The sequence below is a fragment of the Daphnia pulex genome, chromosome 6 (genome assembly GCF_021134715.1).
Source record: "Daphnia pulex isolate KAP4 chromosome 6, ASM2113471v1".
Taxonomy (NCBI): Eukaryota; Metazoa; Arthropoda; class Branchiopoda; order Diplostraca; family Daphniidae; genus Daphnia; species Daphnia pulex.
This window is the reverse complement of record NC_060022.1, coordinates 6,507,718-6,535,154: the sequence shown is the minus strand read 5'-3', so window position 1 is coordinate 6,535,154 and position 27,437 is coordinate 6,507,718. Positions and strand designations below refer to the sequence as shown.

General features: G+C 43.3%; 2 protein-coding genes across 2 annotated transcripts in view; one reads left to right on the top strand and one right to left on the bottom strand.

The window, feature by feature from the left end:
* LOC124195327 (protein dead ringer-like) overlaps window positions 1-15,825 on the bottom strand; it is a 39,131-nt gene extending 23,306 nt beyond the window's left edge. The window contains exons 1-3 of the mRNA XM_046589675.1: window positions 15,388-15,825; window positions 5,867-5,971; window positions 2,215-3,147 (exon numbers count right to left, since the gene is read on the bottom strand). Of these exons, the coding sequence (XP_046445631.1) occupies window positions 2,215-3,147; window positions 5,867-5,971; window positions 15,388-15,501 (1,152 nt within the window). The 5' untranslated portion in view covers window positions 15,502-15,825. The remainder of the gene's footprint in view (window positions 1-2,214; window positions 3,148-5,866; window positions 5,972-15,387) is intronic.
* A 2,563-nt stretch (window positions 15,826-18,388) lies between these two features.
* On the top strand, window positions 18,389-25,542 carry LOC124195329 (spatacsin-like). The gene is made up of 10 exons (XM_046589676.1): window positions 18,389-18,628; window positions 18,694-18,841; window positions 18,909-19,116; window positions 19,184-20,041; window positions 20,109-20,254; window positions 20,314-20,575; window positions 20,643-23,985; window positions 24,047-24,761; window positions 24,823-24,980; window positions 25,046-25,542. The coding sequence occupies exons 1-10, from the start codon at window positions 18,468-18,470 to the stop codon at window positions 25,413-25,415; spliced, it is 6,369 nt and encodes a 2,122-aa protein (XP_046445632.1). The 5' UTR covers window positions 18,389-18,467; the 3' UTR covers window positions 25,416-25,542.
* Window positions 25,543-27,437: the final 1,895 nt, after the last annotated feature.

Below are 27,437 nucleotides of genomic sequence, written 5' to 3'. Positions count from 1 at the left end.
TTGGGTTTGCCTTTTTATCAAGATGGGGATCCTTGTCGTGTCCCTTCACACGGCAGATTCCCTTTTAATCCGACGTCGGTCGGCCACCGACCAGCCCGAAATATACGAGCCGGCCCCTTGTTGGGTGGCCACCAGCGACACAAACACCTGGAACGTGTCAGCCGCTCGTGTCGGGCCCATCAGTTACGCAACCACCTTTCCCTCCCTTCTTGTATTGGGTAGAGAAAAAAAAAGGAAAAAAGGAACAGAAAGAAAAAAAAAGTCTTTTATTGTATTATCTCGTAGCGCGTGCTCATCGACTGGAAAACGATCCATCGACAGGAGGGGAAAAGTCTATTGTGTCCCGATCGGCCTATCCTAACTCGACTTGATGGCGTCATCTTCCATTTTCATTCGACTTTATTTCTGTCGACTCTGATCAAAATAATAAAAATAAGAATCAAAGGAAAAATGAAGGAAGGAGAAGAAGGAGACAAGTCGACAACACGTGCGGATGGGAAGCGTCGAAAGTTTCTCTTTCTTCTTACAGGGTGGGGCTGCTGCTGCTGCGGCTGCTGCAGATGGCAACGGATTCCGGCCGTATGTGTTTCCGCACCGCCTAATCTATTAACTACCTTGGTGAACGATGAGGGACAGACGCCACCCTCCCCCACCCCCTCAAAAACGAAAACCCAAAACGAAATATCTTCATACATCGGGAGAAGGAAAGGAACTAGGAGGCAGTCAGGAGGAACAGCCAGGAGCAGCAGCAGCAGCAGCTCGCATAAATCTCAGAGACGCGCCATCTTTTTCCCTTCCCCTTCTTCCGCCGCCACCGCCAGAATTCAAAGACAAGGGGGGAAATGATAAGAAAAACTCAATACACACAAATACACACAACATGGAGGGTGAAGATATCTTCCGACCCCCCCTATCATCAACACGACCTTCTCCTCTCACCCCAAAGTCAAAAGAGGGGTGTAAAAATCATGAAGTCCAAAACTAGTCGGAAAAAGAAAAAAGGGGGGGCCGTCGTCGTTGTCGTTCACTATATGGTTCATCATGTCTGGCTTTAACATTAGCCCATGTGGTGGCCATATGGAAGAAGAAGACGACGAAGAAGAAACAAGAAGAAACGAGGAGGTGGGCACGACCAGGAGCTTTTTGTATGGGGAGGGGGGCCACCTCTTGGCATCCAAGGCTTTTTGACGGTTGAACGAAACAAACCGGACGCCAAGCTCCGCCCACTCCAGATGCTAATTCACACTGAAACGGTGAAGGCAAAAATCTTTTTTTCTTTTTTCTTTTTCCCCAAATGAGATTTTCAATTTAAGAAAAAAAAGAAGAAATGCGGTTCTTTTTATAGCGGAAAGATCTGGGAAATGATCCCGCCAAATCCCTTGACCAATGACGAAGGCGATTCGAAAAAATAGAAAAATAAAAAAGGTCTGTCAAGACGACATTTGTTACAAAATGCAGCTGGATGGGCGCTGGGCGGAAAATAAACTATCCGGAATTCCGCCCTGGCCCCCGAGTGCTTAGTAGTGGTAGTGGTAGTAGTAGTAAGTCATCTACTAAATCAATGGATAAGAATGTTCCAGTTGTAAAAAAAAATTAAGCCCCGAAATAACATGGGCCCAGCTGGATTGTGTGTGTGCGTCTGATCGGCGGCAGTCGACGCAGCTCTCTCTCTCTCTCTCCTTATTCCGTTTGCCTATCAATATCATTGGCCAAGCGGAACAGTTAAATATAGACATGACGAAGTAGTAGAGAAGAGAGAGAGAAATGCAACACGTTTTTCTTCTTCTTCGAAACTGGCGAATGTATAAATCGAAAAAGAAGAAGAAGGTGGGAGGACGGACGGACGGGTGGAAGGCAAGAGAGCTGGAACATTTTACGACGCTCCGTAAATGTGAGCCATCAACGGGCGGCAGCCATTTTGAGAAGAAGAAAAAAGAGAAGGAAGAAAAGTGGCCATTAATCCATCAGATCTCCCAACTTCAACCATTGGCGAATCTGCCATCAAACAATCTCCTCCCATCCACCTTTGGAATGTCAGGGTCTACGTCTATTACAAGTCCGTCATTAAAAATGAGTCGTCGTCCTCCTCCAATGTGCGTAATCAATTGGTGGACGGCCACAGCAAAAGAAGAAGAATAGAGGATAAAAATCCGGCCCTACTATAGCTGGCCTATGGCCATTGATTTTTCAACAGGTGCGGCTCTGGTTACTTACTTGTTTGAATTGCTCTTCAAAAGTCCACGACTGCTGAGAAGAATTGGGGGCCCCCCGGGGTGCGTCCGTCTGCTGTGGCGAGTCGGACGAAGGCGATGGGGTCAGAGGTGGGTGCTGGCCACCGTGGGCCGAGCCGTGAGCCCCGCCGTTGCTGCCGCCGACCGAGAGTCCGCTCGTCAGGGCGGAGAGGCCGCCGAGAGCGTTGGAGAAGGCCGAGGCCAGATACGGATGATGCGAAGCGGCCGACGAGGGCGGCAAGAGTCCGCCGGAAGGAGAGCGGAGGGCCGAAGCGGCCGCCGCGATGCTGGCCAGCATGGAAGCGGGAGGCGAAGGCGACGATGAGCCGTCCATCGAGTCTTGATCCAAGTCGTCTTTAGAGTCTTTGCTGTGGTGGTGGTGGTTGTGGTGGTGCTGCTGGCCGTTGCCGCCGCGACGGGGACTAATGGCCGCGTTCGAGTGGTGGCGTTGCTTGTTGTTGTACGGCGACGAGGCCGGAGTCGTCAGGCTGTGGTGGCTCGAATTGGCCAGGCTCAGCAAACTGTTTTGAGAGGCGTTGTTGAGGCCAGACAGCGGAGACGACGTCTTGGGTGGACCCATGCCGGCCGGTGGAGATTGGCTCTCGTTGCCGCTGCTGCTGCCGTGGCCGTTGCTCGTCCCGTTGCCTGTGCCTTGCTGTCCACCGCCACCTCCGCCACCGCCGCCCTGTCCACTCAGGGCTTGAATGTGAGCCTGGAGTTGGGCCTGCAAGTCGGGATGGAGACCACCCAAACCGGCCATGCCCGGCAGGCCGGGGAAGTTGGACAAGTTGGGAAATCCAGAGCCGATCGACAAACCCAATTGCGACTGCATCAGATTTTGCATGTGAGCGGCCGCTTCGGCCTGCCGCAACAGCGCCTGATGGACCTGCATTTCTTGTTCCATATCACCGCCGTCCTATTTTGCAGAAAAATAAAATGAAATGAAATAAAAATAAAAATAACATTTTTTTAGAAAGGGGAAGAAGAAAAGAAGAAACACAAAACTCTCGACCGTCATAGTGGGAAATGTCCGATTTTATGCTACAAACACTGTGAAATGACGCTGGGCATTTTTGGGGGAAAAAAAGGAAGAAACAAAAAAATAAGCACAGTCTTTTTCGAGAGATAACATTGAGATGGGTTAGATTTATGTTCGGGTAACATTCGGGTTTTTTGAAACTTTACGGCCGCACAAAGTTATAGGGGTAAATCCACACACACACACACATATAAGCCAGAGACCACTAGGTTCGACACAAGAGCAGAGAGAATACAATAAAAACACGCGCAGTTTTATAGAAATCTCTAAACCGCGCCAAGTTTACGTCTCTATTTCAGGTTCTTAAAAAAAGGAATCCGGGTGGTAATTCGATAAATCCACAAAAAATAAACTTAAGGGGAAAAAGGCAGAGGAGAACCTCGAAACAGCACAACACAAGAAAAGTATATTAAGTTCTTCCGGTTAGATCGAAACGGCGCCACTTTGGCCTCAACGTCCGTTAAAAAATGTTTAGAGTTTTTTATCTAATTTCTAGTTTTCAAAAGTCAAAAAAGAAAAGGCAAGGTTGTAATTACTCGAAGGATATCACACACACAAAAAGGAAGAAGAAAGTCGTGCATCCATTTAATGCGAGGGCTACTATATATTATATTATATTACTCTTTGAGTTGAGGCTAGATTACAGGTTCAGATAGTCGAGGAAACGGTTGAGAATTTTCTTGCGGTCGTCGTCTGTCGACACAAACACACACACACAAAAACCGGAGTAGTCGACTAATCATCCGCATCTACTACGGCCTGATGATGAAGGTTTTTTTCCACCTTCAATAGCCGAGTTAATACGCTCGGTGCGTTGCTATCACTTTAATTTTATTTCTTTTTCTGTTCAAAGTTTGACTAGAGAAGAATTGCGATGATGTATAGGAAATGATGGGAACCTTGCCTCAACCGACCTCGCTGCTATGCTATGTATCGATGTCACTTGTGTGTGCCTAATATATTACGATCCATTTCATTCGAGTAGAGCAGCAGCAGCAGCAGTCGAAGAAAAAGGTAATTGGGGAAGAGCTTTGGAAATAATTACAAGTCATTGAGAAGAGCTCTAGTAGTAGTAGTAGTACTAGTGGTAGTGTGTCTAGCTGCTGGGAATGAGCCAGATATATAAATAAATATACTCTTTCGACAAAGCAAAAGATAAAGAGAGGAAGGCAGACGGAAAGACATAAAGGAGAGAGAAATAGAAAAAAGAAAAAAGAAAAAAAGGCCAGGGACAAAGTATAGCGAGTGCAATAATGGCAAGCTCGTGACGGAATTCTTCATTCGATATTCTTTCTTTGCGCCCGCCTTTTTTTCCTCCTCACCGGATAATCCCCCCCTCCTCAAAGTGATTAGTTTGTAAAAGGAGAGACGGGAAAAAATAAATAAAAACTCGTCGGAGAGAGAAGACACCGCGCGACTGTGTACTACGTTCGAGTTTTGAGACCCCAGAGGAAATAAAACGAAATAAAATGCTCGAAAAGAAAGAAATGTGAGGGCCATTAAGATATATAGACTCGACTGTCTATGTACGCGTGTGTGTGTGTATAGATCACTAGACTAGTCGTGGAAGCATGCAAATTGAGGGGGGAAAGAAAAGGAGGTAGAAATGTACGTTGATTATCTGTTGTCATCGTTACGGCCTCTAATGAGTCTAATGAGAGGGCCATTTACAGGTGCGCTCAGCTACCGTGAGAAGAGAGAACCCACCAGCGCTCGGCGGTACCACCACCTAAACCATTTCACATCGACCAACCCCACCACCACCACCTATCGCAAGGGCAACCCACACACACACACACCCACCCACCCACCCAACCAAGGGTATATATCTCTGGCCGAAAAAGGGTTGGTTCTTCCACCAAACCGATGGGTCCCACTATACTACGGTATAGTTTTCAAACATGCGATCGTGTGTCTCGTCATGACGAGATGATGGCCGGGCGGCACTGAGCTGCGAGTGCGATGAACGTTTTATGACTTGTTTCCACGACAGAGAGAGAGAAAGAGAGCCAAGTTGGACTTATTCGTCGGGATCCTGCACTGCAGGCCCCGGCGTGTCACCGCAGACAGACACAAACACTTACGGGAAAAGATGGGAGGAGCCTATATAGTCAAAACTCTTTTTTTCCTTTTTTCCCAAAAGTTGTTGTTGTTCTCTCTCGCTATCTTTTTCCCCCTTTTCCGCCTTTTCCCATTGGTTGTTTATTTCATCTGTCGAGCGAGTGGATAGTAGCAAGAGTTAACGACTTCAATTATTGGCGACGGAGACCGCGACTCCCGCGCTATCCGAGAAACGCATTTATTTGGATAGATTCTCCTTAAATCACACGGCATCCTTTCGACTGGGGGGCTCTAGAGGAAACAACTTTTCTCATTCTCTCTCTCCCAATACCGCATACATAAACAATAAACATGTTTGCGACTTTGGGAAGAAGAGGCAAACATCAACTTGTACTCTCATTTATGGCTGACTTTGCCAATCGATTTTCCTCGGGAAAAAAACTAACAAGACAAGAGAAAATACGGCCCTTGAGGCTAGAGACAATAAGAAAAGAAAAAGAAGAAGGAAAAAGGGGGAAATGAATAATATTGGTACCTGTCGCTTCAGCTGGTGGTCGTTGCCAACACCGTCGTCCAGATCTCCGTCGTCGCTCGAATCGTCACGATCCAAGTTGTCACTCGAATCGCCCTCCCCGTCCGACTGCAAAATTAAAAAAGAAAAGAAAAAGAAAGAAAAAAACGAATTAGCATCACAAGTTCATGGCACAAATCCGTCAGCGCCCTCGTTACCAAACAACAAACTCACGGGCGAAATCAAAAACGACTCGCCCTCAAAGATAGAAAGAACGAAAGAAAGACGAAAATAGAAATTAAAGAAGAATGAAAAAGAGGAGAGACGACAAATTTTCACTGGGCACATGTTATATAGCGTCAGATGGACTTTGTTTGGTCGAGTTCCGTGTCAACAAACCTTTTAGCGATAACCTGCCAAGTGTACACACTTCTTTTCAGACTTTTTCACCCCCCCCCAACACTTGTGTGTGTGTCGACAAAAGGTAAAAAAAGGGAAATTCGAAATGTTGTGTGTGGTCAAAGAAATGAGGGGGGATCAATCTGATGAACACCGAGGGAAGAAAAAAAGGTTCATCATCTTTGACTGGGGGGGGGGACGCCATTTTTCTTTTGACTTTGTGTGTGTGCGACTGGGTGGAGTTGACACAATTCTTTGACTTTTTGGGAAAATGTGTTGACGAGTCCGACATCAAAATAAGGGAGGGCCGGAATTCCACCTGACGTCGATTTTTTGTCGACCAATGTCTTATCTTTTCCTTCCTTCCCCCCCCCCCTCCATCCACTCTGCACCTCTCAATCTATCGCTAAAGGGCGGATATGTATATATTGATTCAAAGAGTACAACAAACGCGTCTTCTCTATCTAAATATATATAAAGAATCCATTAAGGAGCTCCCCCCACCATCACTCCCCTAGTCACAAATATAAAATTAAAAAAAAAAATCTTTTTGTTTGGACAAGTCACAAAATTCTTTTGAACGCAAGGCGTCAGTCAATGAACCGACGAGGAAATCGAACAGAGATAACTCACGACTTTTTCCTTCCTTCGTCTGAATGATAAGGTGTCAAAGAGTGGAGGACAAGTGAGACCTTCCAAGGGAGAATACGAGTCGTCGTCTTATATTATCGTGATTCTTATGATTGTTATAGGTCCGAGGTGGATTTTTCGGGAATGGAGAAATAGACAACGGGCCAACAGAAACAATTTGTCTTTTCTGCAGGTGGAAAGGGCCGGAGATTGGAGCGCAGCCAAAGTGAAGCTAATGAATAATGATTATTGGGGTCGGTCCCGCTGTTGCAAGACGAATGACAGTCGGGCAGAGAGAGGAGAGAGAGACGATTTCTATAACCCGAAACGAGCGTACGGAGGTTCTAAATTCCCGATTTAGAACTATCAAGGCTTTGGGTGAGATGGAACAACTTGTGTTTCCTCTCTCTCTCTCTTTCTCTGTTGCCCCCTCTGGAATATCATCAACATCATCATCCTCCTCCTTCCAGCTCCGTCTGCTGGGCCCCCACACAGTTCCTCCTCCTCCTCGGCTATGAATAGAGAGAAGGTGGCAGCTGCTGGGAGGAAATCCACCCTCTAACTTCCCTACAACGTTTTATAAATAGCGGACAACAGTCTCTCTCTCTCTTCTCTCTTGCATCGTTTCACGGGGTGGTGGAGGTGGAGGAGGCAGATTGAATCAGACTTGCACCGTGACACCACAAACAAACCTTTGGCCATCCTCCTCCTCCTCCTCGTCGTCCGCCCGTTGCAATAATAATCCAAAACAAACTCTCTCTCCAGAGAACTGAGAAGAGAGAGGGAGATCTCATCAGTCAAAATGGGCACCGTCGTGTCGGGCACACAAGAGTTAAGAGCCTAACGACATTTTAATGAAGTCCAACGTCTTGCACGTGCCGTCCCGGCTCAATCAAGCCACACACACACACACCCAACACACACAAGACAATTGTTCCTCCTCTTCCATCAGCTCTAATTTTCCGAGAACCATCTATTTTGGCTCTTTACACATTCCAGCCGGATGATCAAGCGTCGTCTCACCACCCTCTGTCCAGTTTTATTTTTCAAAATGTTACGATAGAGCTACTGACTCTTGTTTGTTTTGTTTGTTATTTCAAGATGGGACAGAGCATTTGCATACGCCATCATCAATTTGGGTGCCAATGAAAACCTCGAGCCTGCGCGCCAATAGTGTTTTGATTTAAAAATAGGCCTTCCTCTATCCCCCCCAAACGATTCCAACATCAATAAATCACCGAGGCAGCAGCAGCAGCAGCAGCGGCGGCGTAAGGTGGCACCGCCACAGGGGATTGTTTATTCGACTAGCACTGACACAATATTCGATTCTAAATAATTCGCCACCCGTGTATTATAAATACACTCGTCGTCTCGCAACGCTATTGCAGACGGTAGCAGCTGACTTGACTGTGAATCATTATGCGGGGGAGGTCGAAAGAAGAAGAAGACCGACCCCCCGCATTCACTTATTCATTTTCTTGCTTGCTTCCTCTTCTTCTTTGAGACTCCTAGTGCTGCTCCTAATGCTCCCTCCTCCTCCTTCTCCTCCTCCTCTACAATCACGTGATTCAAGTCGGATGCCAGACAGTGATGAACACCACCTTGAAGGCCTATTTTTAGGCATCAGCACACAGGATGTTGTGTGTGCATCGTCGCGTCATCTTCCATCATCATTTTAGCGACGCATCAAAGTCGACTCGATTTTATTAGGCACCAAAAACGTCATCAACTTCGATCGGTTGTACAAACAAACAAACAAACAGCTCAATGTGCCCTTTTACTTGATTCGTCTAATGGGATTTTCACGATCACGACTTGGGAGAAATCCGATTATAAATTCAACTGCCGGATTGAATGTCATCCCCCAAGACCCTGTTATCTAACAACCCCTTCTCTATCCGGAAGCCCACCTAGTTTTATAAGAAGAAAACCCAAGGAGTTGTGCAAAGGAATATTATTTGTTTTCTTGTCGTCTTTTTTTGTAGGCCATTCTTTGGTCTATCGTTACACACACACAATGTCGGTTTCATTTTCATCGATTTCCCGAGGATGGAGGGTGTTTTGTTTTGTTCTTGTCCGAGTGAACTGGGTACACAAAACCAGTCGAGTATAAAGAAAAGGGATTTGTCAAAACAAGTTAAATCCGCCATCCGTCTTCAGAGTCGTCAATAAAAATAAAAAAATGGGGGGAAAAGGAATAAATTATGGAAAAGGAAATGAATTGGAATTCCTGGCCAAATGCACGTATATCTATCTATAATATAGATAGATAGAGAGAGACAATGTTGACCTCTTATTGACCCTTTCTCTCTCTCTCTCTTGTTTGGGATAGGACGGTGGTATATGCTCGGCATCTATCACCAGGTCCGATCAGCCGTGAGAGTGAAGGAGAAAAGAGAGAAGACAATGTCACCTGCTGGGCTTTTTTCTTCTTCTTCTTCTTCTTCTACCCCTGCAATGCAGCAAGAAGAAGAAGAAGAAGAAGGGTCTCTCTCTGTTGTGCTATCAAGAGCCAATCGCGACTATATAACGGGCCATTGATATCCATCTTGTGTCTTATTCCTTTGTGTTCCAACCCCCTTTTACTGGATAGATTTTATACATATAAAAATACAGAGAGACTAGACTGTATATAAATATTTTCAATGCCCAGCCATGAAAGAGAAAATATAAATCAAAACGGGGCCTTTCATTTCCCTATACAAAAGAGACGAGGGCTTGTTTGCAATAGTCTACACCATTACATATCGATTCAGTCACGGTGGGGGTAACACCCTCATGTTCATTCGTTGGATGATAGTCAAAACACGGAGAGTCTCTTTTTTCTCTCTTTCTCTCATTGATGGATGATTTCCATTCTGGATCTCAAGAAGAAGAAGAAAAAAGGGAAGAAGATCCGGGGGATTGAAAAATTGCTCTTGAAAATAAAAATGGCTGTTGCTGCTGCGGGGGTGGAGATCGGGCGCTGCATAGCTCTCTCTCTCTCACCAGCGCACGCGTGTGTGTGTGTGTGTATGGGAAGCGAGGGCAGCAGCAGCAGCGCGCGATGTTTCGTGTCTCTCTATAAATCAAACGTGTGTTATATGCCAGGAATGTAGCATCACAGTTGGAGCGAGGAGGGTGAAGAATCAGCGGGGGTAATTGGTGATATGCAAATGCTAATGGTCCATCCATCGACGCCCCATGACGCCCCCCCTCAACGAAGAACCTCCCAGCGAGGTAAGGCCAAGAAACAACACTATCGTCGGGTTGGTGGGGGCCCACCTTCATATCAAATGTGGGGCCCCACAGACAATGAAAAGACCAACAAAATGATACAGCTAGAGTTTAGGCCTGGACAAAAATATACACGCGCCAGGTATCGTATAAAACGCTCATTTCCCGATATTCTCTCGGTGTAGAAGGTCCACCTGGGTCGTCTCCTACACATCTCACCTGTCTCTCTCTCTCTCTCGCTCGCTCTGGGCTGGGGCTGGCAAGTCTCGTCGGATTCAATTTGTTTGTGCGTCGTCGTCATCCCGTCCATCCCGCCATTATTGACTCTGGATGGAAATCGAGTTTGGCAGCGTTTCAGCGCGTTGTGGCCTGTCGTTGAGTTGGCCGGACTCGACGGGCAATAAATAAAGCGTCGTCTATGCGCCCGAGCGCGCATACATGCATACCAGTCGGCTCGAAATAGACTCGCAGGATTTCTTCTCCTACAGAGCAGAGAAGAGACGACGTCGGGGCGGAACTTGTAAATAATAATCAATGACGGGAACAAGAAGAAGAAAAAAAAGAGAATCGTGAGATATCAAATCTTTTTCTCTCTCTCTTGGTCCCAATTTGAATAAACGGCTAAACATCGTTCCGATGCAGCACCACCTGACTCTCTCTCTCTCTCTCTCTCCTCTCGCCTATTAGAATAATATAACAACACGCACACGCAGTGTTGAGAGAGGAAAAAGGCCCAAAAGGTTTGACACAAGAGAGACAGGACCTGCAGCGGCTCTCCTTGTTGTTGGGATAAGAAGAGTGTTTTACGAGCCAAACACTACTACACACCCACACGCCACCACCACCACCAAAAAGCCGGACGACAACAACAACAACAACGTTTGCGTAGAATTGTGTTGCCTCCTCGTGCAAAAAGAAAAAGAAGAAAAGTTCTTTTCTTCTCCGACATCAAAACTGTACGCCATTTACACCGGCCATTTACACTCATTTTCCTAAACGTTTGTCATGACATTTCCAGTTTGGAATATGAATTGGATAAAAGTAGACGACCGACATGGCAGGGGAGGTTGGCCCCTATATGCAAGGCTTCAATCACCACGCCAAAAACTTATTTTTTTCCTTTTCCTTTGCGTAAAAAATAACCAAGAATAAAAAAAAGGAAAACACGAACATGTTCGTTAGTCAACAGAGAAAAAGAGAGAGAGAGGCGTGTATATAAGAAAAAGAGGTGGAGGAGGAAATGATATACAAATGGAATCACAATATCTTGGGGGATGATATTTCGCCTCTAAGGTTTCTCTTGACTCTACTTGAATGCGACTTTGGGGTTCGTTGGATATCAACACGGTATAAAAGCAAAAATTATTGAGAGCTAATACCCATTCACCCCCTGCCTGCCTGCCTGCCTGTGTCGGGGCCGGTCATCTATTGAGACGGATAAGACATGGTGGCATTACAAACATTGACGTCTTGATATGAAAGGCTTCTCTCCTTCTCTCTCTCCACCGTTAACAAACACACAACACAAGAGTCTATCCCCCACCCACGAAAAAACGCAGACAAGGAAGCGAGCGAAACCTGTTATTATTAATAGTAGTGTGACCTGTAACTTTTCAGGTGGGGAGTTAAGCTCAGACTCTATATAACACACACACAAGGCCTACACAGTATAGCAGACAGACACAGACAGACAGTGTGTAATCCAATCACCCAAGAAGCAAAACATAGACAAGAGAAATGAAAGTCATGTGGACACTTTGTGTGTCATCAGAAATAGATCCATACGCCACGGACCCAAGATTGATCGCATGCGATCAAAACGACGACGACACGGCGGGTATAACGAGCTTATGCATCCTCCTCCTTCTTTGCCTGATTCAATTAATACGACGCTGCTCAGACCCCGTGTTGATATTTTTATTCCTTCATTTTTCTTTGTTTTTAATTTTTACTAAGGTTTCGGTCGTTTAGTTGATACAAAATCCTCTTCGATGTTTTGGGACTCTCTCTTGGACGGGGCCTTTGATCCGAAACATGCTCATTATTACATTCGATATCGTGACAAATCATCAGAGATAACGACATACCCGTGTGTCGTCATCCTTCTTCTTCTTCCCGTTCCGACTTTTTTTTTCCCCCCGTGTCGATGCCGTTGTTCAAATATTGGGAGAGATGACCTCACACATTCTTGACATTTTATTTATTTAAATTATTGAGGAAAGCCTATTCTCTCCCCCCTTTTTTTGTTGTTTTCTACGAGATTCCTTTTCTTTTTATATTTTAACGATGCGAGTGATTACGCAGCGGGGAGATACACATCCGCAGCGGGTCATTTGAAGATTGTCTAAATAACGTGCGCTCTCTCTCTGCTATCATGCTCCGTCACATAGTCAGTCATGCTTCAATCTCGGCTTGGAAATGTGTTGGATCCACACGTTCTTTCTTTCCCCCCACCCCACTCTGTGATTTTTGCAACGCCCTTGTTTGTGTTGTGCAGCCCCCCCCCCCCACACGCTTCCCCCCGTTGAAACTGAAAAATAAAATTCCGAAATAGGGGAGACCCGAGTACAGGAAAACACCAATGACAGAACACACATGGCTCCATCCGGTCCCCGGAAAAAAGTTTTAAAAAATTTGTTTAAAAGCGGAACCAAGTGCGATAACTCCATCGATTGACATCCGCACGTTGGCGACGACGACGAATTCAAGATTTTGGGTAAATAAATGAAATGTGATGCAATCGGAACAAATGCCGCCAACAAACGCCGTAACCCAAAGAGGGTTTAGAGCCAAAAGAAGCCGCTGCAATGGCGCGGCGGCCATAGAATAGCTCAATTGGAAAGGAAAGGGTAGTTTTGAATACAGACTTCATTAATTGCAGATTTTTTTTTTTTGCCTCTACTCTGTGAAGGGTTGGGTGTGTTGTTTTTTTTACGACCGGAGCCGAAAAACGGAAAAAGAGAGAAAAAACACACCAATCGGTTACACAGGGTCTAAATTGACATAAATCTTATGGCGACACCCAGTCGCGCGTTTTTCTTTTTTCGTTTTTGCCTCTTTTCCCCCCAACTTGTAATGCCCTCTATCCCTTTTTGGGGGTTTTTTTTCACAAAGAGTCTATAGTGTGGGTGTTTTTAATGCCACCCCCTTATAGGCAAAATGTACACACACAAGATAGTCGTCGACCTTCGAAGCAAAAGCAGGTTATTTCACCCCCATCAATATATATTCTCCCCCTTCTTATATGTATTCCTACTATTACTACTACTACCTTGCACATTTCTACTCGGGCTTTTTTTTTATATTTTTCTCTACGCTTCTGCCTTTTGGGTACGATCCATTAAAATTTCAAAGTTGGAGAGAGAGAGAAAAAAAGGTTTATTTGGCGAAACCGGTTTTTTCTCGACGTTTAAAAAAAAAGATGTCTATTTATTTCGTCAAGTTGTTATTTTATTTTTTAAATTTTCCATGCCCTACAGCTGTTGGCGAAACTCGACACAAACGCGCGTTATTTCTCGTAATTCAATTGCAAAGCGATTCAGACGCATGATCGTCTCGGGTGACCAATAATGTCGGGCACCAACAATGCGCTGAGGATGGCTAAAATCGATCCCGTTACAGCTGCTCGTTGGCAGATTACATAGTTGGCAAGGAAACGCGGACCGCGCCATATGGCCAACTTGACATAATTAATCAGTCGTGACTCACTCTACGGGTTGCTTCTATTGATATTTCATTGAGCTGAAATCATTTTTTCTTTTTCGTTTTTTTTCGAGGGAGAATTTATTTTATCTCGATTCAATTCTTTCGGTGGGGAGGGAGGGAGGTGGAGGCCCATCGCGGCTGGACGCCGTTTTTATCAAATGTCAAAGTGTCGTGACAGCGGGAGAGGACGAGCCTATTCAAATGCTTGCGATTTAAAGTCAATGGCGCGCCAATCAATCAGACATTCAAATGTGCAGCTTTGATATTCATCTCATGGCAGAGGGGCGTCCGAACGTGACTCGATAAATAAACAAAAATATGATAAGCGATTTGTCATTTGCATCGAGAAGCAACAACAACTGGGGAAAAACGAAAAGAAGAAGAAGAAGAAAAGATTATTTTTATTTAAAAAAAAAAGAATCATGTGAAACGAAACTCTGACGAATCCGCCTCGTCATCCGAGACTGTGATAGAACATGCATACACGTTAATTTTCTCAACTCAAGATGAGACAGGTCAAATTCACTCGACCTTGAACCATGTGGGTGGTATACAGATGGATCAACTTATATATATATGCCGGATCCAAACATGAAAAATTCCACGCTTTTTTCCTAATTCATCAATTCCAGACGTTTTCAATCATCGCCAAAAAACCATACCAAGTTCATCAGAGGTCAACTTGGCACCAATCTCTTTTCGGGGAAATCATTTCATGTGACAATCGAACAAAAAAAAGATTCAAAATAAAATGAAATAAAAAATTAAGTCCATTCTCTTTATCCGCCGACGAAAAAAGAAAAAAACCCCAGCATTCGACCTTTCAATTTTAATATGGTTCGAGTCCCAATTATAAAAATGCTATCTCTGTATGTTGGTAGAGAAGAAAAAAGGTTCCTCTCCTCCTCCTATTTTCTCAGCCCACCACCAACAAGAGAGAGAAAACCCTTTGTCAATTCGAATCGATCGGAAGGACGCCAATTTCGATACGAAAAAAAGGAGGGGGTCGGAAAAAAGGTTACCCACCCTTTTTTTTCGAAAAACATCAAGTAGATGGAAAAGGGCATTTTTCGTACCAAAAAGAGTTGATACCACTTAACCCTCCATCCCCCCACCAACCGAATCCTATCTATTATCAATTTCCCCCCCTAGCCCCCCCGAAAAAATGACTGGACATTTTTTGATTTTTCTGATAGATGCGAAAAGAAAGCGAGGTCATCAAAGGTCATCTCTACAACATCGATTAAATACGCCTCAACATGGTGTGCTAGCAGCTATAATCTCTAAACAACACATGGTGACTGTCAAAGAAAATTTGGTGCCATACTTTGTTTTCAGGGGAAATTTACCAGAATTTAAAAAAAATGGAGTAGCCCTTTCAGGTCACCGGCAATCCTTTTTTCGTGTGTACCCCTCAACGGCAGGTCGATGAACACGTAACGTACCCTCCCCACCAAAAAAATGAACCGTAATAAAACTGGTCAAGGGGAAAAACGGAAAACGTTTCAATTACAGGTCAAAGAACGACCGGCTTAAATAAAGTAAAATCGCAACGACACAAGAAAAATAATGGAAATGTTTTGTGTGTGACTTACCATCATCGCATCGATTTCATCGTCGTTGCGATCCATCCGATAGGAGGGCACGGGTTCTCGGTTCTTGACGCGAATTTTGGACACTTTCTCAGCGGAGCCGGGTGACAAAAGCATCAATCAATCTTCTTGTTCCTCTTCTTCTGCCAAGTGCGACTGCAACACGAATTATAATGTGCAACTATAAATTTCCGGTTGCCGAAAATCCCGGTGGGTATTGGCGAAATTTGGCTTTGTTTGGTTCGAGTTGAAAAACACACAACACAGCACACACACACACACTATGTGTGGCAAACGAGGAGCACTGTCAAAATCCGGCCGCCAACAAAACACACGAACACGAGGAGGAGAAAAAGAAAAAAAAGAAGCGGAAAAAAACAACGGTCGAAAAATCGGCGTGGTCTTGTCTCTCCGAGATCAGCTGAATCAATGAAGTGCAGTCGAAAACCTTGGAGCAGCAAGGGCTGGCCAAACTTTTCTATCGAACGTGTGGTGGCGCCCCCCTTTCAGCCCACCCCCCCCATTTCCTCCCTCCACCCTCTTCTTCTTCGTCGGGGTGTCGGTAACAAGCCAACCAGGTGCCAGGACTCTTGGGGATCGCTTGGCGCCGCCCATTTTCCTCTTTCTCCACCCGCTTTCCCAATCCCATTGACTGCCGTCAGAATAGGCTCCTCCCATTCCTGTGATCATCAAACGTGATGGAACGACGATGGCCTCTCGATGTAAATTAACAAAGACAAATTTTGGAAAATCAACTCGATATCACATTTGATTATTTTTGATGCAACCAAAAATGCTTCAATAAAAATAAGAGATTGTTTCAAAATGGTTTCGATATTTTATCGGCCAACACCCGGGATAACACTATTGCAATAAGAAATATTTTGATATGAGCCGACTGATAAATCAACATTTCACCAGGAAAATTAATCTGTCGGTATCACAACAAAAGCGAATCCATCAATTTCATCATATCCGCTCGCTCCGCAGGATATGATGACATTACGCGTATTTAAAAAAAAACACTCATCATTTGTCACCAATCATGTGGGACGAAAACCTTTCACAGGAGGCCTGTCTTTCGTGCATTATCACATTTTTAGCTAAAATCTATTACTTTAGCTGTCAGTGAATCTCAAGCATTTGAATTGATTATGTAAGTCGACTCCAAAGTCTATGAACGGCAAAATTTCTAAGATAGTCAACACTATTAACTATTTTGGATATAATCAAAGTCGGCCATCTTTGATTTCAACACATGTTTGCACTCAAATGTTAACATAATAACATTTCCGACGTATTCATCATCAGGTGGTGCAAATTACGGCAACGGAAGTCGGGACCATTATCCGAGAGTTCAAATTGATCTTTAAAAAGGGCAAAAAAATACGAGAAAAAAATCTGAAATAGGATCGTCCATAACACATTTGACGTGTACACACAGTCTGCTGAAAATTTTTTCCTCCTCGACGAAGAAGAAAAAAAAATGTTGAATCCGATATGCCAAGCAGCGGATTGGTAACTGTAAATGAGATTGATTTACGAATGGTATGGAGAGAGAGTATAATGAAGATGGGATAGAGAGAGGGTGACGGCTCTAAAAAATAATAGTAAAACAGCATTGAACCACGAGGATGGAACAGTTGGGACTCGACAGTTTAGTATCGTCAACGACCGTACGATGGTGGGTGCCATAAAGTCATTTCCGAACATGTCTCGAATGTTTTTTTACTTAAAGAGAGGAAAAATTTGGAAATAAAAAGGCATAAAATGGGAAGAAGAAGCCACTTACCAGAGTTTAAGCTATCAGAAATGAGAGCGAGACCTTTTCGTCGACTCATTTCTCCTTTTTCTGGGGGATATAGACTTCTTGGACTGGGTATCAATTCAGGTCACTCGCATTAGATGTCCTCAATGGTAAGCAACCGTTCGCTTTTCCATTACCTAAGCCGATAGATATAAACTAGGAATTTCATTTTGGTCTCCCACCTATAAGGAGAAGAAACTACAGTTTTTTATGCTTACTTGAATTTCTCGTAAACTTCCGTAGACGGAAAACGGTTCGTAATTAAATAGAGACGCCAACCAAGATCTTTTGTCATGTAAATTTCACACAGAAAAAATGTTTTGTATTACCATTGTCACAAATATATCGCATGGGAAAACCGGCTGAAGCAGCTGTTTTCTCTATGAATATATTCACGTGTCGTAAAATGTGGTATAAACCTCCGTTAAGAATTCCAATTTATTTCGATAGGATACTCCCCTTAGGATTGGATATAAAGTATATCAAACCAATCGATGGGACGTGTTATTTTTTAATCCGAACCCCAGTAGCCCTCAGGTGTATGCATTTGATATAAACTTTTTTTTGGAGGGGGGGATGGTGAAAAAGATTTTTACTTGAAGGTCGATTTAATGATACCATGCATGGCATGCAATCTAACGATCACAAGGAAAGTGTCAAATCCTTCGTGGTCAAGGGCGTAAAAAATATCAGCAAAGCGCGGTTTCGTATTGATTGAACAAAGGCATACACTGTTTACAAAAAAATATAATACAATGCAACTACAGGGACTAAGGGAATTATAAACCACGGATTATAAACTACCCATGCCTTTTGTTTTAGAAATATACGTGAGTTTCCGTCATTTGCTGTGTAGCAATACTCAAAGGTCCAATGGTAACAACTAAAAACCTTTGGTAAAAACCACAAAAAAAACTACTACTATATTTATTTAACTAATAACTAAGTTTTGAATACACCGTAATTTTAGTCAAGATTTTTCCTAAGATGCATGAATTTGTTCATTTAGATTCACTATCATTTTATTTTGTGATTCCATTCAATTATGATAGCTTTTAACCTTTATTTCATTAAAATAACCGTAAATTTGATTTATTTGATTTAGTAAAAGATCGATATACAATCAAAGAATTGATTTAGTTTACAAATCGATGACTTGTTAGGTATCGATAAACAAAAGCGATTGCGATTGTTAACTTTGTTTTGACACAACAACAAAACGTGTTATCTGAAACTGGCAGTCCTCCCCAGTTCAAACTTAATACTTCATATTACTATGGATCTTCAAAATCCATCTGTCGTGAGAGCTTACATATCGAGAGAAGGAAAACATATTTCAGTGCTGAATGAAAATCATGTATTGTCAATTTATCGTTATCAGCCGCTGGCTGAGAGTGAGTTAATCAAACCCATTTGGGAAGTCGAAAACGTTCGAAGGTTGGTAGACACACATTTTATTGCCATTGTTACATAATAAAGCCTCACATATTCGTGTATAATAGTACGATTTGGCATCATGAAGAATCAAAAGTCCTTCTGAGTAAAAGAAATGGGGATTTAGAATGGAAGTCTTTTCGCAGAAATTCCCCTGCCACATCAGTTCGACTTGCTGCAGAAACCCTGTTGAAACACCTTATACTAAAGAGATTGGTACTTTAGACCTTCTTGTGTTATTGTAATGCTGAATTCTCATACCAAATTGGTCTTTTCATTGCAGGAATTTGATAGTCTGAAACAAATTCTATGCCTAAGTTTTCAAAGGAATTTCTGCATTTTGCAAACTTCTGTTAAACAAATTGCTTGTCTATCTTGGAAATCTGATCAAAATACTGACATTATCTGGGCACTAGAAGTAGGAGAGTTTGCAGTTTGGAGTTTCTGTGATAAATTATTTGTGAACTATGAACCTCATACCAAAAGTCTTCGTAAGTACTACCTGATTGTATTTTTAAACAAGCTATAACAACATGTAATACTACTTCTTTTCTACAGATTTATACTCATTGTTTGAAGGCAAGATTAAACAAACAGTGCAGCTGGAATTTTCAGACAGTTTGTCCATAAGTCCTGTCAGGCAAATTTGCAGCAGCCCAGATGGAAAGATATTTGCTGTGTTGACTGATAATCTTTTGATTGGCAAGAAGGCCCTCAAACTATTGTTACAAGATGGGAAAAATGTTTCTGAAGTTTCAATGGGAACTAGCTGTATAGCCGTTTTTACCAAACACCCTGATGAATACCTTCTTTTCAACACTATAACATTGCAAAGGATTTATCGATGCCAAATTGACGTCTTCGAGATTATCATTTTTGCTCAACGATTTGATCGAGTGGATAAAGCAATGAAAATGCATTCCGTTCGAGACCTAAAAGAGGCGGAAAAAAACGACGTTATGGTTAGCATCGATGTTCGAGCTTCTTTGCTAACCACTGCACTTACTTCACAACATTTGGAAAGTACAGCCAACATCTTGAAGATTGCCGAACAAGGAAGTGAAGCAGAAATTTGCCATATTCTTCACGTATTAGACAATTTTTTGGTTACAAAACTTGTTGATCGTGAAAATCTAAGGGTGAAAGGCAACAGGAAAAACTCGATGTCTTCTCCGTTCGGGTTGCAAATACTAGGACTTGGTCTCGGGTTCGCTGGACGCGCTTATAAGAAATTTCCTGATTGCGCAACCATTTTCAATTTAATCTTCGCGTGGCAGGAACTGTTGCCTGTAAATGCTCAAGAACCATTCAGTTTTCAAGGTAATCAATTGATTCAAGAATTGTCCGTGAAGTGGAAAGGATGGGATGAATACACCATCATCAAAGACGCGCTTATTCACAACCATCTTCCATTAGGTGAGACTACAAATTGTCTGAATAATTTCCTTTGGAAGTTGAATTATTTTATATTCTTTGTTTTCAGCTCAGTATGTGCTATCTAGTCGAGATAACTGCGACTTTCGAGAGTTGGGTCTTATTCAGAAAACAATCATTAGTGAAATTCAGCGGGATATCATAGAATATGATTTCCGAATGATTGACGAGGCTGAAACTATGATCAAAAATATGGTATGGGTAATTGTAAATGTTATCTAATATTGATTTATATTGTTTTAACTTTATTTTAGGGCTGCGACGTTCCTGGAACTTGGGAGAAAATGTGCCTTCAAGTCGACAATCCCAATTCGAGGAAAAAATTGGTAGAAATCCTACAACAACGCCATCTATGGACTGTAGAATTGACGGTTTGTTTGGACTTTATCACTTTGGTTGAGTGTTTCGTTCGAGACTCTCTTGGTAATGTGCCCGTCTTAACAATGGAAGTTGTTTCTGGATGGAACCCAAAACAAAGAAGTCTTTATTTAGCAGAGGCCTTCCTACAGTCTAGGAGTAAGGAAGCAGTCAAACATATATTTTTATACATGCATCATTATAATTATCTTTTGATCTACATTAGACGAGGAAGTTTTAGCGAGAATTCAACCTGAAGATGTTTGGCAAGTCATGTTGAATAAGCAGATCCTTTCCACTCTGAAGAAATGGATTGAGAACCAGTCGCCGTCTAGTCATACCGTAGATGAAAGTTTGCCGTACATCTGGCCAATAACTAACGCTATGGTCGATATGGCTTCCGAGTGCACAAATAACGACACACGGGAATCAGTGTTGAACCTACTAGCTATTCAGGGCATCTTCGCCGAATGTGAACGTCAAAATTTAGTGGCTTTTGTTACCCGGCTACTAGCCATCGGTCGATTTCATCAAATGGAGAATATCCTACAACAACCACGGTCAAACGTTTCATTGCAGACAATAACGACTGCAGCTCTCGATTATTGCGCTCAAAGTTTCCACCCGGAATTCTTTTACGACCTGATTGCTGAAGAAAACATTGATCTGAATGATCGCCCAACTTGGATGAAACTAGCGCAACGATTTCAATCGTGGAAACTTGATTCTTGCGATGCCGATGGCTTTATGGAACTTTGCCGTTTGAATAACACCCTGCTTAAAGAGACGGACCAGCTTATGGAAGAAGAGTTTTGGATTAAACATCCATTTGTGACTTTGTTTTTTCATTTTATGAATCCAACTCTATTTCCTAGCAGAACTGTGGCCAAGTCATTGAAGAGCCTCCCGATGCTGGCGCATGCTTGCGAAAATATCATAGAAGATTTATCAATTCGCCAGTTGCTTGTGGGAGAAGTCCCGATCAACGTGAACCAATTTTTCAAAAATCCTCAAAAACAGTGGGATTTATTAGAACATCATCATCCGGCTCGGGAAGAGAGTGTCCGCGAAACCAACCATGGTCTCACAACAAGCTTGGATTGGACGTTTTACTTGAAACAGAGTCGACCGTTCCGGGCATTCTTCTATCTACAGCAAAGCTCAAGAACAAAGGAAGAGATGGTTACGTATCCTTTTGCGATTCAAGCGATCAGCCTAGAAGATCCATGGGACAAAGCTATTTTACAATCGTGTGTTTTGCTTATCGAAATGCTGGGCTGTAACTCACACCCCATCAGAAGTACCTTGGCCGTTTTACAACAACTAATTCAAGATCCCACCTTAAATCGAAAAAGTCTCATCGATGTCAGTCGTGGTTTGTTAATCGACGTCGATGTGGCCAACAGCATGAGCGAGCAAATTGAAAATTGCTTATTGAAGAATGTTTCGGACGATTCTGATGCAGTGGACCTCGTCGACAGCTGGCACCTAGTGATAGATTTTTGCACTGTCTACGGCCTCGATTTGCCGATCAAATTTTTAAGTCGATGCGCTGGTCGGAGTCAGTGGTTGATATTTCTCATTTTCATCCAAAACTACAAATATCACATAGATAGATATTGGAAAGTATTAGCGGAATTTCCTTCTCCAATCAAGCTTCATCTCCAACTGGCCATGAAACTGCAAGCGTCAACTGATGAAAATGTCCAGCCGTCGTCCAGTCTCACATTAAATGTAGAGTCTTCAACCGAAATCTTCTATCGATTACTTCTGCGAGGCTCAGCACCGGACGGCCCCAATGGTTCTCAACTTCTTACCTCCTCCCTAGTTAACCGCAGCGTACAATTGTCAGTTCTTACTGCAGTACTAGAACCTCAACTGACATTCCCTTGTGTCTGCGTGTATTTATCATTACACTTGCACGAAAATTCACCAATGTTGGAGAACGAAACAACTTTGATTCAGCCAGATACAGAAACGTTAAGCAACTTGGTACTGGAGGCCATGACCAGCAATAAATTCGACATTGTTCTGGAAGCTTTCAACATCTTCGTTCCTCATCACTGGCTAACTCGGATGCTCAATTGGCTCGATTCCTTTATGAAAGGCGAAACCGAACGTGATAAATTAGTACTCGTCCGCGATGCCATAAACTTGTACGAAGAAGACTGCGACATCGTTTTATTTCACAAATCTATGAATCTCTTTGGATTTGCTTTGCATATTCTTTCCTGGGCACTGTGCTACCTCATCCAAGACGCCGATCAACAGCAGGATATGTTGACTATGTGGGCGGATGTTCAGCCCTTCGACTCGTTGGCCGTTGACGTTTCAGTTCCAGATTTTGGACTGTTAGCCGAAATAGTTACCCTTTGCGTCGACTCTGGAATTGCGATGAACATTTCCAACTTAATGCACGGAAGTAACAGTCTGCCTTTCCAACAAGAGTGCCAGCATGCGGTGGAAATTCTTCTTGATCAGAGACATTTTAGCATAGCATTAAAACTGGCCAAAATGGCGGATTTGCCAGCGGATTCTATATTTGTAACTCAGCTTTTGACAACTCTGGACAATCAAACTCATCAACATGAGACGCAGACGGTATCTCTTCGCTTCAGAACGGCCTTTTGGAATCGCTGTCATCAACTCCTCACCTTCCACCATGTGCGGCCTGATTTGGCTTCTGCCTTCTTCCGCGATACTTTACCCAAATCGCAAAGCCCTTGGGAATCTCATTTGATGATGGATCACGCTCTTAAATGGATGCGTCTTGTAAAACCTTTACCAAAGGAAGCACTGGCCGAACTGGAGGTATTGTGGTGGCAAACGCGGATCGAAGCTGATCTCGATTCCCCTTCGCCGTCTCTTCTCGATCTTCAACATCCAGACTCCTCGACATGTCCTCTTCTTATGGCCAAAATTAGTGAAATAGCGGATGAATTACCCTACGCCCAACCAAAGTCAAATTACAGTGAATCTTTTCTAGAAAAAGTCTCCGAATGGATCGGCCGAAACCTGGATGCAGAAGACTTGGTTGGAGCTCTTAAGCTCTCTGCCATGTTTCAACGACAAAGTGTTGATCTTCTCTTGATCCTCTTCATGATTGGTTTGGTGGAGAATAACGGTGATATCAGCAGAGTGAAAGAGAGACTATTACAAATCACTCAGCTGAAAGATAAAGAGGTGGAATGGAAGGATCGACAGTCAGTTGTCGAATACATTGACAATCAGTTACTTCAGCACGGACACCGACTAAGTCAGCGTCTCTCGGTTTTCCACCAAGTGGCTGTAACTTTAGATTTAAAATACGACTATGTGATTGAACACTCAAGACCGATATCCATTCTGAAAATGTTATTGGAAACGCCATCTCAATCGGGTCTCCCATTGACCATCGGCGGTCATTTGAATTTAGCTCGAAGCTGGATTATAGCTTCTCGGATCGCTGTGACGCAAGTGGTGGCTCTAGTCAAGGACGAGCTTATTGAAGCTGCCCGCTCAGCTCATGGACATGTTAGCACAGAAACGAACATGGTAGTATCACTTCTTCGTGGCACCTTCAACCGATGGTAACAAAACTTTAAAAAAATAATAATAAATTGGATTGTGGCTAAATAAATTTCATTTCAGGGTAACACTTTGTGCGGATCCCACTCAATTAGGACGGGCTCTTTTGGAAGCGGCGCTAAATCTCGAACAAAATAACGAGTGGCCAGTTGCTGTAGAGCTGCTTATTTTCTCTCATTCCAGTTTCACGCTTGCTTGCGACGTCGAGAACATTGGCCAAATTCTTAGTCAGGCCCGATGCTTCATCGACAAACTTCTTCTAGATCAACAGTGGATCCTCATCACTCGACTCACGACCGGAATTCAGCGCTATACTGAGATGAGCTATGTATTCGAACTCTTGAAGGAGCACGATCAGTTTGAATATCTTTTGAGGAAGGGAATGGATCGCCTCCCGCTCTTGCGACAGGCGTTGCTCGATTTCTTGAGACCCAATTGCCTAGAAAACCGAGAGCTTTTTCGATTAGTAGCGCTTCATTTTCATATGCACGCAGAAGTGGCGGGAATGTGGCAAGATGAGGCCAATGGTCTTCTCAAGCCAATCGTCGATTTGGCGTTCAAATCGATTATTAAGATAAACAAAAAACCGATTGGATCGCCAATGCCTAAAACAGTGGATTCATCACCAGCCAAAAAATCACTATCGAATTGGTCGCTAGAAACAACCGTAGCCACTTCCGCCACCAGTTTACCGATGCTCAGAACTGGACCGGAGATGAAAAAGGTTCTAACATCTGCTATGCATAATCTAGCCCATGCTGCCGAATACTTTCTCCAGGTCAGTAAAGAATTCGTTTTGGATTGTTGATAACAAACTAAAGATCTTTTTTTCCATACAGGCTGGAAGATTGAATCACGCTAACAAGTGCGCATTGCAAGCCGAATTGGTTGCGTTGCAGATCCATCTAGTTAACCGCGCTATTGATGGCCATCAAATTTATTGTATACTTGGGCTTAATTCAGCTCAAGTTGATATTCTCATATGCGAAACCCTAACGTGAGTTTGTGTTATCACAATCTTTTTCATCGTCTTTCATTTGATAGTGTTTTGATTTTTGGCAGGTACCCGGAGGCTGAGATCATTTCACGTGGATACGGCTTCAATATTTCCTGGGGGAAGGCGTTGATGAGACATTACATCATTAATGGTGGGACAGAGTACTTGGAACGATTCGTGCGGCGTCATACCGTCACACCGGCGATAGTGGAAGAGGTCGTTACAGATTTCGAACAAGAATCCGGCCTCTGCAAAAAGCAGGAAATACTGGATCGTTTATCCCGCCTTGTCTCAATGTTGACCGATGCCGAAGCCAAATATCGACTGGCGTCACGCTTAAATCTTAGACATCTCGTCAGCGAACTGCTTTCTTCATCGGCGCTTCCATATCTAAAAGATACGGCATGGGGCAAAAAAGCCAATCAAGATTTATAGATTCAATGAACATTCCTTCGCTAGTTTTTTTTTTAAATTCCATTTAGTTAAGGAGAAATATTTTCTTGTTATTATTAGGTTGCAAAACAAATTACGTTAAAGTCTAATATATTTAGAGTTTGCAATACGTCTCAAATCTTTCCTTTTTGTCGTAAATCAATTGTTATATTTTAGATATTAAAACTCTAAAAGAAAACCCAAAATACTTTTGTGTTTAGATAGAGTCAGAATCACGCTTTTCATATTGTTTGTGATAGATCACATAAATTCCATGAAAGGAATAAATCTATAAGGTTTCTCACCGCAATTAATAGAATTTTCAAAGTTGGCATCGAATTGACGTGATGGAAAGGCGGTAAGAAGAGCTGCCAAGAACAAAGCCCAAACCAAACAGCGAGCTCTGTGTTGCAGTTGACAGTTTGTAAATAGGGACTGAATCAGCGGGGGAGGTGACACACGCACCAAAAAAAAAAAATGTTGACAGTCGCACCCCATGGTCTTTTTCTTCATCAAAAACGCTATACCTGCTATGGTCCCCATTTGTTGTCCGTTGACCCCCTGCTGCAGAGGCTTTTGTGCAAGCGAGGTGCCAGAGAAAGGCACTGTCGCACTGTCCAAATCACAGTGCGAGTTGCTAGAGAGCACATCCCTCGTTATTGGATTATCGATTGTCCCTAGACCCCGGGAGTTCGAAGCCATTCCATTTTTGTTGCCTCGCCGACAACTACTAGACGATCTGAAGTGCGCGATGAGCAAAGTGAAGTTAGCCGTCTCGGGCGCAGTATAAATCAACCGTCCTAGCTGGGAGAGGGGAACTTCTGAAGCAACTATGGGGAAAAAAATACTACGTTTATATTTTGGGTGTTGTTTATTTTATAGATTATTTTTACAACTTTCCAACTCCTCCCAATCTTTATTGATATGACAAATGATCATTCAAGTGCCGTTGCCTGCGTGGTTTCCTCTATACAGTCGCGGTACCCATTTTCACCACCGCACCACTCCAGCAGCAATCCAATCTCGACTAATGCTGGAACCATGTCCTCGCCAGCGTTTGAAATGCCTTCATCATTCCTGTCTGCCCTGTTACGACTGTACTACAGCCCACGATCGAAAGCGAGTTGGCTTCTGTTTCTGCGTACCGCACACTTTTATTGAAGTACACGCTACCGTGACTAGCGGTCGACACCGAAAATTAAATAATCGAATCTGTGTTCATCATGGAAACCTTTTCCGTTGTTCAAAAGTTGTTGATTTGAGTGGTTTGAACGACAATTTCCGGGTCGTGATTATAACGAGTAGTAGATGTAGTCGGCAAACGTATATCCATAATATATTTAGACGGGGGCCTATATTGACTGACAGAGATCTAGAAGAGTAATATGGACTAACATGGTCCCAATCAATTCCAAGCGGCTGACTCTTTTATGCTATAGCCCATGTATTTACCGAGGCTCGGTTGGAAATGGGATCAAATCCCACCCTGATTGACCACGGCGGTTATACTTGCTAATACCTAGCGTCAATGAAAAGAGGGCCACACATTGAAACCATTGATCCGGCGAGATTCCGGCAGCAGCAGCCTTGGTGGCGGTGGAAAAGATGACTAGTAAAACCGGTCATCGCATGTTATCATCGTGTTCACTGACGGGACTAATCGGATCGTCGGTTGCCTTGTAACTTTATAGAATAGACTGTCATCGTCCCCCCCTTCCATCCACCAGGTCCACATAACATTGCCGCATCCTCGATACCCTCACCCGCTTTCTATCTTTTTTCGAGTTTTTACTATAGTGCTATATCATATATTAGATTGACACAAAAGCATTAGTAGCCCGGTCATGGCTCAGTCCGACGAGATTAATTTCCAATCACAGAAATTGTTCCTCAAGCGAGATGACGCAATAGCACACAAGATATAAACAAGTTGCTCATAATAATCGATACGTAATAAGCTGTGTGTGCGTTGCTCAAGTGACGTTTTTTTTTATTTAAAAAATCTAAAAATGTCGATGTGAAAGT

Coding starts and splice junctions, on each gene's coding strand:
- LOC124195329 (XM_046589676.1), top strand. CDS start 18,468: ATGGATCTTCAAAATCCATCTGTCGTGAGAGCTTACATATCGAGAGAA. Junction 18,842..18,908: donor ACCTTATACTAAAGAGATTG/GTACTTTAGACC, acceptor TTTTCATTGCAG/GAATTTGATAGTCTGAAACA. Junction 20,042..20,108: donor TCACAACCATCTTCCATTAG/GTGAGACTACAA, acceptor CTTTGTTTTCAG/CTCAGTATGTGCTATCTAGT.